Source organism: Heterodontus francisci, chromosome 6 (assembly GCF_036365525.1).
Source record: "Heterodontus francisci isolate sHetFra1 chromosome 6, sHetFra1.hap1, whole genome shotgun sequence".
Classification (NCBI taxonomy): Eukaryota; Metazoa; Chordata; class Chondrichthyes; order Heterodontiformes; family Heterodontidae; genus Heterodontus; species Heterodontus francisci.
The window spans coordinates 26849516-26862067 of record NC_090376.1 but is presented as its reverse complement, the minus strand read 5'-3'; the positions used below and the strand labels follow the sequence as shown (position 1 = coordinate 26862067).

Sequence of the window (12552 nt, the reverse complement as noted above, 5' to 3'; positions counted from 1 at the left end):
AGAATATGAGCAGGTGACTGATTGCTTCCTCACCTGCAGATCTGATACTTCAGATCAGTTGAGTGGCTGAGCTGAAAACTGACCAATCATCCCAAGAAAGGTGGCATGTTGATCATCGATAGTCAAAGGACCTTCTAGCTGGGAGACATGCGTTGAACTGCCCAGGAAAGCATAAAGAAGACTATGGGAACAAAAAAAAGGGGGCAATCATCCAGGATTCATGTTTCGGATCACTATCTGTTGACTCTTGGTGATAGGTGGATGTTTTGTGGGAACAGGAATAGGCTTGTGTTCATGTAATGCCTCCCCAGTTGATTAGCCTGCTGCTGACACTCACCGACTAGGCTTGTACATAAAGAACAACTGCTGGGCGAAGTAGCGGAGCATATCTAGCACTAGTGGATCTATGCCTCCAACAAGAATTAGCATCTTTGGAAGAAGAGGGGAGAAAACTAAAGAAGAAAAATCAAATTCTCATAAGAACTGGGAATTAAAAGATTTTAAATATGCAATAATGTGACTTGTTTATTGGAGAATGGATACAAGGTACATAGTCAATTCTGCTGAAACTGTAGCAGATGCCACCTGCAGCCAAACATTTCAATCTAACTATCTTATTGTTTCAGGTGATGGAAGTTGTTATATTGTTCAACAGGATCAGGATTATGTCATTGAATTTACAGGGCCTGACTGTGACCCAATTTATAAGGTAAGCAAAACAATAGTGGCTCATATTTCTATTAGCTATGTTTGGTTGGTTTAGGCTTGAACAGCATAAAAAAAAATGTAATTTCTCTATGAGCTAGATTTTTTCAACTATTCACTATGAATGGTTGGAAAATCTAATTTGCATATTATCAATAATGCATTAAATATATCATTTACATCCAGTGTTGAGTATGATAAATATTCTCAGAAGTTCTTGTAAGGATTTTTTTTTTAAATTAAAGGTAATTACAGTAGTGAAGTTGGAGTTTGTCAACCCCAGAGTGATAGGGGATGAATTTGTGCCTTTAATTTTTTTTAATGTATCTGTTTTCAATTTCTGCAGAACTGGATGCCAAAAATCATTATTTTGGAGTTAAGCTTTTCAATTAAATGTTTTAATGGAATTATTGTTGGGCAAGTTTTAAAACTTGTCGAATATATTTAATAACATCGCACCTACATACTGTGCATAACTGTTATTGCTCCTGTTATCCACTTCACCATAAGGATTAATGGGAGTAGTAGTTCTTCCCTTTAGGGGTGCCTCTGTGCTACAGTACTTTTTGACAGATATCCTCCCATTATTTGATGTAATTACCTCTCTATTCATATTCATTGCATTTCAGGTAGTTTTGTGGGAGAAGTTTGCCTACACATGCTCCAGAGACGGTATTGTGAGGAAGTACCAACTGCTGAATTTCTGAACCCTTTATAGCATTGTTCACAAAGAGGGTACTTCAGTTAAGAAACTGCAGCCACACATTAGCCTTTCAACTGCCATTATTATAAGTGTAAAACAACAACAAAATTCTTTGGTGGCAAACAATTCAGCGGCTTGGGACTGCAGGCCATTATGCCATGTCTGGGAATTGCTATGTCATTGGTATTAGACTCAGCAGTGTGTACAAGGGGATGAATTCCACAAAAAAAGTTAAATGAAGTAGCTGCTTTGTAATAATTGTATTGTGTCAGTTATTATGAATTTTTTTTATAAACAGGATGCTAAAATCACATCATGTTCTCTATTCTTTTAAATTCTATGTTGAAACAATAGAGTTTAGTGCAAAGAATTCAACTGTCATTACTGAGAACATAAACGCTGTTCTACAGTCCTCTTTCAGCTTTTTTTAAAAAGTAAAAATATTTCTAGCCATATTGCAAATTTGTCAACCAGGAATCGATGTTACTTTAATGCATTTCTCAGCCTTTTTATTTTTTGACTTGTAATTATATCTTGTATATCATTCATCATTTGCTGATCACCATGCAATTCCCAAAGCTCCTTTTTTAGCTAGAGATTTAATATGAAATATGTTTTTCTTGATGGGCAGCTGTGAAGCCATGTCTTGGACATGCAATGCAAGCAACAGAAGCCTGCATTACACCAAAAAGTATATAGATTCGTATATAGACTAAACATTGTGCATCATGGGCTGTACTATGTACCAAATAACTGCCTACCACAAGTAATGATTATATTGAACCTTTTGCAAAACACCTTTCTGCTAAGTGTGACTGTAAATAATGTGTTTGCCTATATACCTCTCTTTTGATTTTTGAAGGAACATCAAAAAATATAGAACACTATTTGTATGCCCTGTACTGAACATCAGTTATTACCTAAGGAAAATTGAGATTTTTTGAGTGATTGAGGTTTGCAGTTAGACCATGAGTTAATATTATTTAGCAGTTGTTGCTTATGCAATAGACTAAAAATGTTTGTTTTATCATTTAATACTTTTTAACTATTTTGAAGACATGGATTATTTGTACCCTCAATCTTTTCTCCATTAGAAGCAGGTCCAATTCAGTTAATTTTTTTTCTTGAGTCTTGAAATAATTATTCTTGCTCCACCCTACCCTCCTTAATTCTTTTTGGAGGCAAGGTGCCAAGAATTGCTCACTATATTGCAATTATAGTGTCACCAATGAATTTCAAGCATTAAAATTACCAAATTCTACGAATGTGTTCCAGTCCTTCATTAGCCCCGTGTCCTTTTATTGACTGGATATTTTCGATGGTTGCCTATCAAATTCAAATGCTTTTCCACCCTAACAATTGAGGCTCATCGATCATGTATATATTGCATATTTCTTGTGCTAGCGTGCATTACGTTATGTTTATTCCCACATCAAATTCTTGTCTGCTTTCCCTAACACATCTACTACCCAGTAAAGAAAGTGTAAAAATAGTCATACACCCTACTGACCATGTAAACAAAAATATATCTATCAAAATACTCTGACAATTTCAAAAAAGTCACATTTCCAACCTCACTGAAGATCCATTACTTTTAAGCCTCTTGCCTGCTGTAGTGACACCACTTATAGAGCCACCCAAATGGCTCAACTTTATTTTAATGGAGCCTATGACTCACCATTGTCCTGGCAGATGATCTGGAGTAAAGCATGTACATTTGATATTGAGGGGGTGTGGAGTGTAGGGAGAAATGAGTCATTCATCCACCACCAGAAAAAAGATACCACCTAAGTAAGGGGAGAAAAAGAAACATCAAGAGTACTTGTTACAATTTGAACTAGTTCTAAACAGTACTTGGGCCTCTGGGCTAAAAAATATGGCCTTTTACCACAGGGTTATATTGAAAATAGCATTGTATACTTTCTGGCACTTTTTGGAAGACTGACATAATATATTCCAGGCCAAATTAATAAATCAAATACATACAAAACTGACCTAAATAGCAATATAATACTTAACTGTATGACATAAACAATATTTAGACCAAACTGAAGTGGTACAAGCAGAATAGTTTTCCAGAATATAACCTTATCTCAAAGTTCTGTCCTGCCACAGTTGCTTGGACATGGATTCAAACAAATGAACAAAATATTTCAAGGCCTTTATCATAAAAGATGCCTTTCTTATTAGTGGTGCAAATTTTGAGGCAGTGGCTTGTTTAGCAGCTTGTGCCCTGAACAGGGCTGCCAGAAAAGATAATGGCGCTCTCATTGTGGCAAATTTGCACATATCGGGCAGGATTTTGTGCGGTTGTTTAAAGCAGGAACGGTGGCGTGGGGGGCAGAGAATCGTGGAATCATCCACCCGGAAATCCAGTGTTGTGACGTTGGCTCCAGATTTCGTCAGCAGCAGAAAAGCGCCAAGGCGGCATTGCTGCCCTGACATGATGAGAATCTATTTTAAGTTGCTGATCAGTTGTTCATAAAGCATTTACATCTAAATTATCCTTGATTTAATGGTTGGCTCTTGATTTAGTGGACAGTGAGCAGCACGCCAGTGCCTTTGTGTTCACAACATTAAAACCTGGTGGCACTGAGGCAAAAGGCTTCTGTGCTGTGATGGGGAGGCAGCCATGAATAGTGCTGCATAGGGGAAGAGGGTGGTTCGGAGGCCATTGTCAGACTTTGTTGCTGTATGCTTTGCGAGAGAGGTCGAGGTCTTGGGGAACTCAGCAGGAGGAGTCGGCAAATGGAAGTTTGGGTTTGGGGACTGTATTGGGTGACCAAACTGCTGTGTGAGTTGTTTGGTTGCCCGTACTTCTGGATGAGAGAGTCGGCTGTCACCAAGGGTGGGAACTGAGGGCCATCAGGGGGTGTGCTGGGAGACTTATTAAAAACTCAGTAGCCAAGGCAGGTTCATCTTTGCATCGGCAGCGATCTGTAGGCCCGCTGATCACCTGGCATGGGTTTCATCCATCCTGCCTTTTTGGACATCTGTGGTGTGATGCGGCACCTTCGACGGAAGGCCAGGAGACAGCTGCATCTTCCCATGAAGCTCCACGATGAGCAGCAGCAGCCAGCCATGCCAAGAAGGGCCCACCCATGCCAGAGAGTATATCAGACTCGAATCAGCCACCTCCAACTGTTCAAGCGCCATTGTCAGCGAAGACTGCGGCTCCCCAGGAAGGCCATTACCGACTTATGCGCCCTGCTGTAGGCGAGTTGTGCCCTATGGGATTTGGGGGTCACCCCATTCCAGTAGCCCTGAAGATCACAGTGGCACTAAACTTGTCCTCATCTGGATCTTTCTGGGGATCCACCAAGGACGTGTGGGGTTTCCCAGGCAGCAGCCCGCATCTGCAACAAGGAGGCGACCAATGCCCTGTTCAAGAGGGCCGGCGACTATATCCACTACCGGACCAACCCTGACAGTCAGGTCAAGAGAGCCATCAGATTTGGGGCCATTGCTGGCTTTCGCCAGTTGCAAGGTGTGATAGACTGCACGCACATGGCCATCAAGGCTCCCACAGTCTAGCAAGTTGCCTTCAACAACAGGACGGGCTTCGATTCAAACTACGTTCAACTGGTCTGCGACCATAGGAAATAGGGGCAAGAGTAGGCCATCCAACCCCTCGAGCCTGCTCTGCCATTCAACCAGATCATGGCTGATCATCTACCTCAATGCCATTTTCCCACACAATCCCCATATCCCTTGATATTTTAATATCTAGAAATCTATCAATCTCTGTCTTGAATATACTCAATGACTGAGCCTCCACAGCCCTCTGGGCTAAATTACAAAGATTCACCACCCTCTGAGTGAAGAAATTCCTCCTCATCTCTGTCCTAAATGGCCTACCTCTTATTCTGAGACTGTGTCCCCTGGTTCTAGACCCTCACTCAGCCAGGGAAAACATCCTTCCTCCATCAACCCTGTTGAGACCTGTAAGACTTTTGTAGGTTTCAAGGAGACGGTGGCGTAGTGGCATTGTCACTGGACTAATAACCCAGAGACCCAGGGTATTGCTCTGGGGACATGGGTTTGAATCCCACCACAGCAGAAGGTGGAAATTGATGTCAATTAATAAATTTGGAATTAAAAACTAGTCTAATGAAGGCCATGAAACCATTGTTGATTGTTGCAAAAACCCATCTGGTTCACGGGGCGGCACAGTGGCGCAGTGGTTAGCACCGCAGCCTCACAGCTCCAGGGACCTGGGTTCGATTCCGGGTACTGCCTGTGTGGAGTTTGCAAGTTCTCCCTGTGTCTGCGTGGGTTTTCTCCGGGTGCTCCGGTTTCCTCCCACAAGCCAAAAGACTTGCAGGTTGATAGGTAAATTGGCCATTATAAATTGTCACTAGTATAGGTAGGTGGTAGGGAAATATAGGGACAGGTGGGGATGTTTGGTAGGAATATGGGATTAGTGTAGGATTAGTATAAATGGGTGGTTGATGTTCGGCACAGACTCGGTGGGCTGAAGGGCCTGTTTCAGTGCTGTATCTCTAATCTAATCTAATCTAATGTCATTTAGGCAAGGAGATATGCTGTCCTTACCTGGCCTGACCCACATATGACTCCAGACCCACAGCAATGTGGTTTACTCTTAAATGCCCTCTGAAATGGCCTAGCAAGCCACTCAGTTGTATCTAACCGCTACGAGGTCAATAAAAAGGAATGAAACTGGACGGACCACCTGGCATGGTCCTAGGCACCGGAAACAACAACAGCAAACCCAGCCCTGTTGACCCTGCAAAGTCCTCCTTACTAACATCTAGGGGCTTGTGCCAAAGTTGGGCGAGCTGTCCCACAGATGAGTCAAGCAACAGTCTGACATAGTCATACTCACGGAATCAAACCTTACAGATAATGTCCCAGACACTGCCATCACCATCCCCGGTTTTGTCCTATCCCACTGGCAGGACAGACCCAGCAGAGGTGGCAGCACAGTGGTATACAGTTGGGAAGGAGTTGCCCTGGGAGTCCTCTACATCGACTCTCAACCCCATGAAGTCTCATGGCATCAGGTCAAACATGGGCAAGGAAACCTCCTGCTGATTACCACCTGCTGCCCTCCCTCAGCTGATGAATCAGTACTCCATGTTGAACATCACTTGGAGGAAGCACTGAGGGTGGCAAGCGTGCAGAATGTACTCTGGGTGGGGGACTTCAATGTCCATCACCAAGAGGGGTTCGGTAGCACCACTACTGACTGAGCTGGCTGAGTGCCAAAGGGCATAGCTGCTAGACTGGGTCTGTGGCAGGTGGTGAGGGAACCAACACGAGGGAAAAACATACTTGACCTCGTCCTCACCAATCTGCCTGCTGCAGATGCTTCTGTCCATGACAGTATTGGTAGGAGTGACCATCGCACAGTCCTTGTGGAGACGAAGTCCCGCCTTCACATTGAGGATACTCTCCATCGTGTTGTGTGGCAGCACCACCATGTTAAATGGAATAAATTTCGAACAGATCTAACAATGCAAAACTGGGCATCCATGAGGCACTGTGGGCCATCAGCAGCAGCAGAATTGTACTCAACCACAATCTGTAACCTCATGGCCCAGCATATCCCTCACTCTACTGTTACCATCAAGCCAGGAGACCAACCCTGGTTCAATGAAGAGTGCAGGAGGGCATGCCAGGAGCAGCACCAGGCATACCTCAAAATGAGGTGTCAGCCTGGTGAAGCTACAACACAGGACTACTTGCATGCCAAACTGTGTAAGCAGCATGCGATAGACAGAGCTAAGTGATCCCATAACCAACGAATCAGATCTAAGCTCTGCACTCCTGCCACATCCAGATGGTGGTGGAATTAAACAACTAACTGGAGGAGGTGGCTCCACAAATATCCTTATCCTCAACAATGGGGGAGCCCAGTACATCAGTGCAAAAGAGAAGGCTGAAGCATTTACAACAATCTTCAGTCAGAAGTGCTGAGTTGATGATCCATCTCGGCCTCCTCCTGAAGTTACCAGCATCACAGATGCCAGACTTCAACCAATTCGATTCACTCCGTGTGATATCAAGAAACGACTGAAGGCACTGGATACTGCAAAGGCTATGGACTCTGACAATATTCCGGCAATAGTACTGAAGACCTGTGCTCCAGAACTTGCTGCGCCCTGAGACAAGCTGTTCCAGTACAGCAACAACGCTGGCATCGACCCAGCAATGTGGAAAATTGCCTGGGTATGTCCTGTACACAAAAGGCAGGACAAGTCCAATCCAGCCAATTATCGCCCCATCAGTCTACTCTCAATCATCAGTAAAGTGATGGAAGATGTCATCAACAGTGCTATCAAGCGGCACTTGCTTAGCAATAACCTGCTCAGTGACGCTCAGTTTGGGTTCCGCCAGGGCCACTCAGCTCCTGACCTCATTACAGCCTTGGCTCAAACATGGACAAAAGAGCTGAACTCAAGAGGTGAGGTGAGAGTGACTGCCCTTGACATCAAGGCAGCATTTGACCGAGTATGGCATCAAGGAGCCCTAGCAAAACTGAAGTCACTGGGAATTAGTGGGAAAACTCTCTGCTGGGTGGAGTCACACCTAGCGCAAAGAAGGATGGTTGTGGTTGTTGGAGGTCAACCATCTCCGCTCCAGGACATCACTGCAGGAGTTCCTCAGGGTAGTGTCCTAGGCCCAACCATCTTTAGCTGCTTCATCAATGACCTTCCTTTAATCATTAGGTCAGAAGTGGGGATGTTCACTGATGAATGCACAATGTTCAACACCATTCGTGACTCCTCAGATACTGAAGCAATCTATGTAGAAATGCAGCAAGACCTGGACAATATCCAGGCTAGGGCTGATATGTGGCAAGTAATATTCGCACCACACAAGTGCCAGGCAATGATCATCTCCAACAAGAGAGAATCTAACCAACTCCCCTTGGCATTCAATGGCATTACGATCACTGAATCCCCCACTATCAATATTGGGGGGGTTACCATTGACCAGAAACTGAACTGGAGTAGCCGTATAAATACTGTGGCTACAAGAGCAGGTCAGAAGCATCGGAATTCTGCGGTGAGTAACTCACCACCTGACTCCACAAAGCCCTGTCCACCATCGATAAGGCAGAAGTCAGATGTGTGATGGAATACTCTCCACTTGCCTGGATGGGTGCAGCTCCAACAACACTCAAGAAGCTCGACACCATCCAGGACAAAGCAGCCCGCTTGATTGGCACCCCATCCAGAAACATTCACTCTTTCCTCCACCGATGGACAGTAGCAGCAGTGTGTACCATCTACAAGATGCATTGCAGCAACACACCAAGCCTCCTTAGACAGCACCTTACAAACCCGCGACCTCTACCAACTAGAAGGACAAGGGCAGCAAATGCATGGGAACACCACCACCTGCAAGTTCCCCTCCAAGTCACACACCATCCTGACTTGGAACTATATCGCCGTTCCTTCACTGTCGCTGGGTCAAAATCCTGGAACTCCCTTCCTAACAGCACTGTGGGTGTACCTACCTCACATGGACTGCAGCGGTTCAAGAAGGCAGCTCTCAAGGGCAATTAGCGATGGGCAAGAAATGATGGCCTAGCCAGCAACGCCCACATCCCATGAATGAATTTTTAAAAATCACCTCTCATTCTTCTAAACTCTAAAGAATACAGGCCTAGTCTCCTCAATCTCTCCTCATAGGACAATCCCGCCATCTAAGGAATCAGTCTCGTGAACCTTCATTTCACTCTCTCTGATAAGCATATCCTTCCTTAGGTAAGGAGGCCAAAACTGTACACCATAAGCATTTCCTGCAAGGATTTACCCGCTTCCTGGAAGCAGTCACCACACCTACCTCCTTCGACAGTCCCAGGTGCCACAGCTTTTCAGGCCCGCCGCTTGCCTTCATGGTTGGATTCTTGGGGACAAGGACAAGGGAAGTAAAAGCAAAATACTGCAGATGCTGGAAATCTGAAATAAAAACAGAAAATGCTGGAAATACTCAGGTGGTCTGGCAGCATCTGTGGAGAGGGAACCAGAGTTAACATTTCAGTTCTTGACCTTCAGAACTGGTAAAGCTTAGAAATGTAATAGGTTTTCAGCAAGTGAAGCGGGGGTGAGGGGGAAGAGAACAAAAGAGAAGGTGTGTGATAGGGCAGAGGGCAGGAGAGATTAAATGACAAAGATGGATGGGACAAAGGCAATGGGAGTGCTAATGGTGTGGTGAAAGAGAAAGCATGAGTCCAGAGAGAGAGTGTTAATGACGGAATAACAGCTCTGTCCAAAAGCACAAACATGAAAAACCAAGTTTAAAGCAGGCACATGGTTAAAATTTAAACTAAAATAAAATAATAATGAAAAGGGCCAATCACACTCTGAAATTATTGAACTCACCATTGAGTCCAGAAGGCCAAATTGGAAAATGAGGTGCTTTCCCTCAAGCTTGCATTGATGTTCACTGGAATACTGCAGCAGGCCAAGGACAGAAATATGGGTGTGGAGCAGAGTACTGAATTGAAATGGCAAGCAACTGGAAGCTCGGGGTCATTCTTGCGGACTGAGCAGTGGTGTTCCGCAAAGCAGTCACCCAATCTGCATTTGGTCTCCCCAATGTCGAGGGGAACGCATTATGAGCAGCGAATCTTCTTTGGCCTCCTTGTCTCGGGAGACAATGGGTAAGCGCCTGCAGGTGGTCAGTGGTTTGTGGAGCAGCGCCTGGAGTGGCTATAAAGGCCAATTCTAGAGTGACAGGCTCTTCCACAGGTGCTGCAGAAAAAATTGGTTGTCAGGGCTGTTACACAGTTGGCTCTCCCCTTGTGCTTCTGTCTTTTTTCCTGCCAAATGCTAAGTCTCTTCGACTCGCCACACTTTAGCCCCGCCTTTAGGCTGCCCGCCAGCTCTGGTGATCGCTGGCAACTGATTCCCACAACTTGTGATCAATGTCACAGGACTTCATGTCGCGTTTGCAGACGTCTTTAAAGCGGAGACATGGACGACCGGTGGGTCTGATACCAGTGGCGAGCTCGCTGTACAATGTGTCCTTGGGGATCCTGCCATCTTCCATGCGACTCACATGGCCAAGCCATCTCAAGCGCCGCTGACTCAGTAGGGTGTATAAGCTGGGGATGTTGGCCGCCTCGAGGACTTCTGTGTTGGAGATACGGTCCTGCCACCTGATGCCAAGGATTGTCCGGAGGCGGCGAAGATGGAATGAATTGCGACGTCGCTCTTGGCTGACATACATTGTCCAGGCCTCGATGCCGTAGAGCAAGGTACTGAGGACACAGGCTTGATACATGCGGACTTTTGTGTGCCGTGTCAGTGCGCCATTTTCCCACACTGTCTTGGCCAGTCTGGACATAGCAGTGGAAGCCTTTCCCATGCGCTTGTTGATTTCTGCATCGAGAGACAGGTTACTGGTGATAGTTGAGCCGAGGTAGGTGAACTCTTGAACCACTTCCAGAGCGTGGTTGCCGATATTGATGGATGGAGTATTTCTGACGTCCTGTCCCATGATGTTCGTTTTCTTGAGGCTGATGGTTCGGCCAAATTCGTTGCAGGCAGCCGCAAACCTGTCGATGAGATTCTGCAGACACTCTTCAGTGTGAGATGTTAATGCAGCATCATCAGCAAAGAGAAGTTCCCTGATGAGGACTTTCCGTACTTTGGTCTTCGCTCTTAGACGGGCAAGGTTGAACAACCTGCCACCTGATCTTGCGTGGAGGAAAATTCCTTCTGAAGACTTGAACGCATGTGAGAGCAGCAGGGAGAAGAAAATCCCAAACAGTGTAGGTGCGAGAACACATTGTCCACCTTGCTCGTAATGTCTTCATAGAATTCCAAAAGATTTGTCAAGCATGACCTGCCCTTCATGAACCCATGCTGCGTCTGCCCAACGGGACAATTTCTATCGAGATGCCCTGCTATTTCTTCCTTGATAATAGACTCAAGCATCTTCCCCACTACAGAGGTTAAGCTAACCGGTCTATAATTCCCCATCTTTTGTCTACCTCCCTTTTTAAACAGTGGCGTCACATCTGCTGTTTTCCAATCTGCTGGGACTACCCCAGAGTCCAGCGAATTTTGGAAAATTACCGCCAGTGCACCTGCTATTTCTCCCGCCATCTCTTTTAGTACCCTGGGATGCATTCCATCAGGGCCAGGAGACTTATCAATCCTTAGCTCCATTAGCTTGCCCAACACTACCTCTTCCGTAATAATGATTGTTTCCAGGTCCTCACCTACATTCGTCTCTTTGTCAATTACTGGCATGTTATTAGTGTCCTCCACTGTGAAGACCGATACAAAATACCTGTTCAATGCCTCGGCCATTTCATCATATCCCATAACTAAATTCCCCTTCTCATTCTCTAAAGGACCAACGTTTACTTTAGCCACTCTTTTTCGTTTTATATATTTATACAAACTTTTGCTATCTGTCTTTATATTTTGTGCTAGTTTTTTCTCATGTTCTATCTTACTTTTCTTTATAGCTCTTTTTGTGGCTTTCTGTTGACCTTTAAAGTTTTCCCAATCTTCTAGTTTCATGCTATTTTTGGCCACTTTGTATGCCTTCTCTTTCAATTTGATAGCCTCCCTTATTTCCTTAGACACCCATGGCAGATTACCCCTTTTCTTCCAGTCCTTCCTTTTCACTGGAATATACTTTTGCTGAGCACTTTGAAAAATTGCTTTGAAAGTCCTCCACTGCTCGTCAACTGTCCCACCATAAAATCTTTGTTTCCAGTCTACTTTAGCCACGTCCTCCCTCATTCTATTGTAGTCCCCCTTGTTCAAGCGCAGGACCCTGGTATTGGATTTTATCTTCACACTCTCCATCTGTATTCTAAATTCAACCATACTGTGATCACTCCTTCCAAGAGGATCCCTAACTATGAGGTCATTAATTATTCCTGTCTCATTACACAGGACTAGATCTAGGATAGCTTGCTCCCTCGTCGGTTCCATTACATACTGTTCAAGAAAACTATCACGGATACACTCAACGAACTCCTCCTCAAGGCTATCCTGACTGAGCTGGTTTGACCAATCTACATGTAGATTAAAATCCCCCATGATAATTGCCGTACCATTTTTACAGGCATTAGTTATTTCTTTGTTTATTGCCCGCCCCAATGTGATGTTATTATTTGGTGGCCTATAGACTACGCCTATCAGTGACTT

The 12552-nt window shown here is 44.8% G+C and overlaps 1 protein-coding gene across 1 annotated transcript in view; it reads left to right on the top strand.

The window, feature by feature from the left end:
* Window positions 1-1719, top strand: part of LOC137370929 (proteasomal ATPase-associated factor 1-like) — a 42506-nt gene extending 40787 nt beyond the window's left edge. The window contains exons 11-12 of the mRNA XM_068032801.1: window positions 627-709; window positions 1335-1719. Of these exons, the coding sequence (XP_067888902.1) occupies window positions 627-709; window positions 1335-1412 (161 nt within the window). The 3' untranslated portion in view covers window positions 1413-1719. The remainder of the gene's footprint in view (window positions 1-626; window positions 710-1334) is intronic.
* The last annotated feature ends 10833 nt before the right edge of the window (window positions 1720-12552 follow it).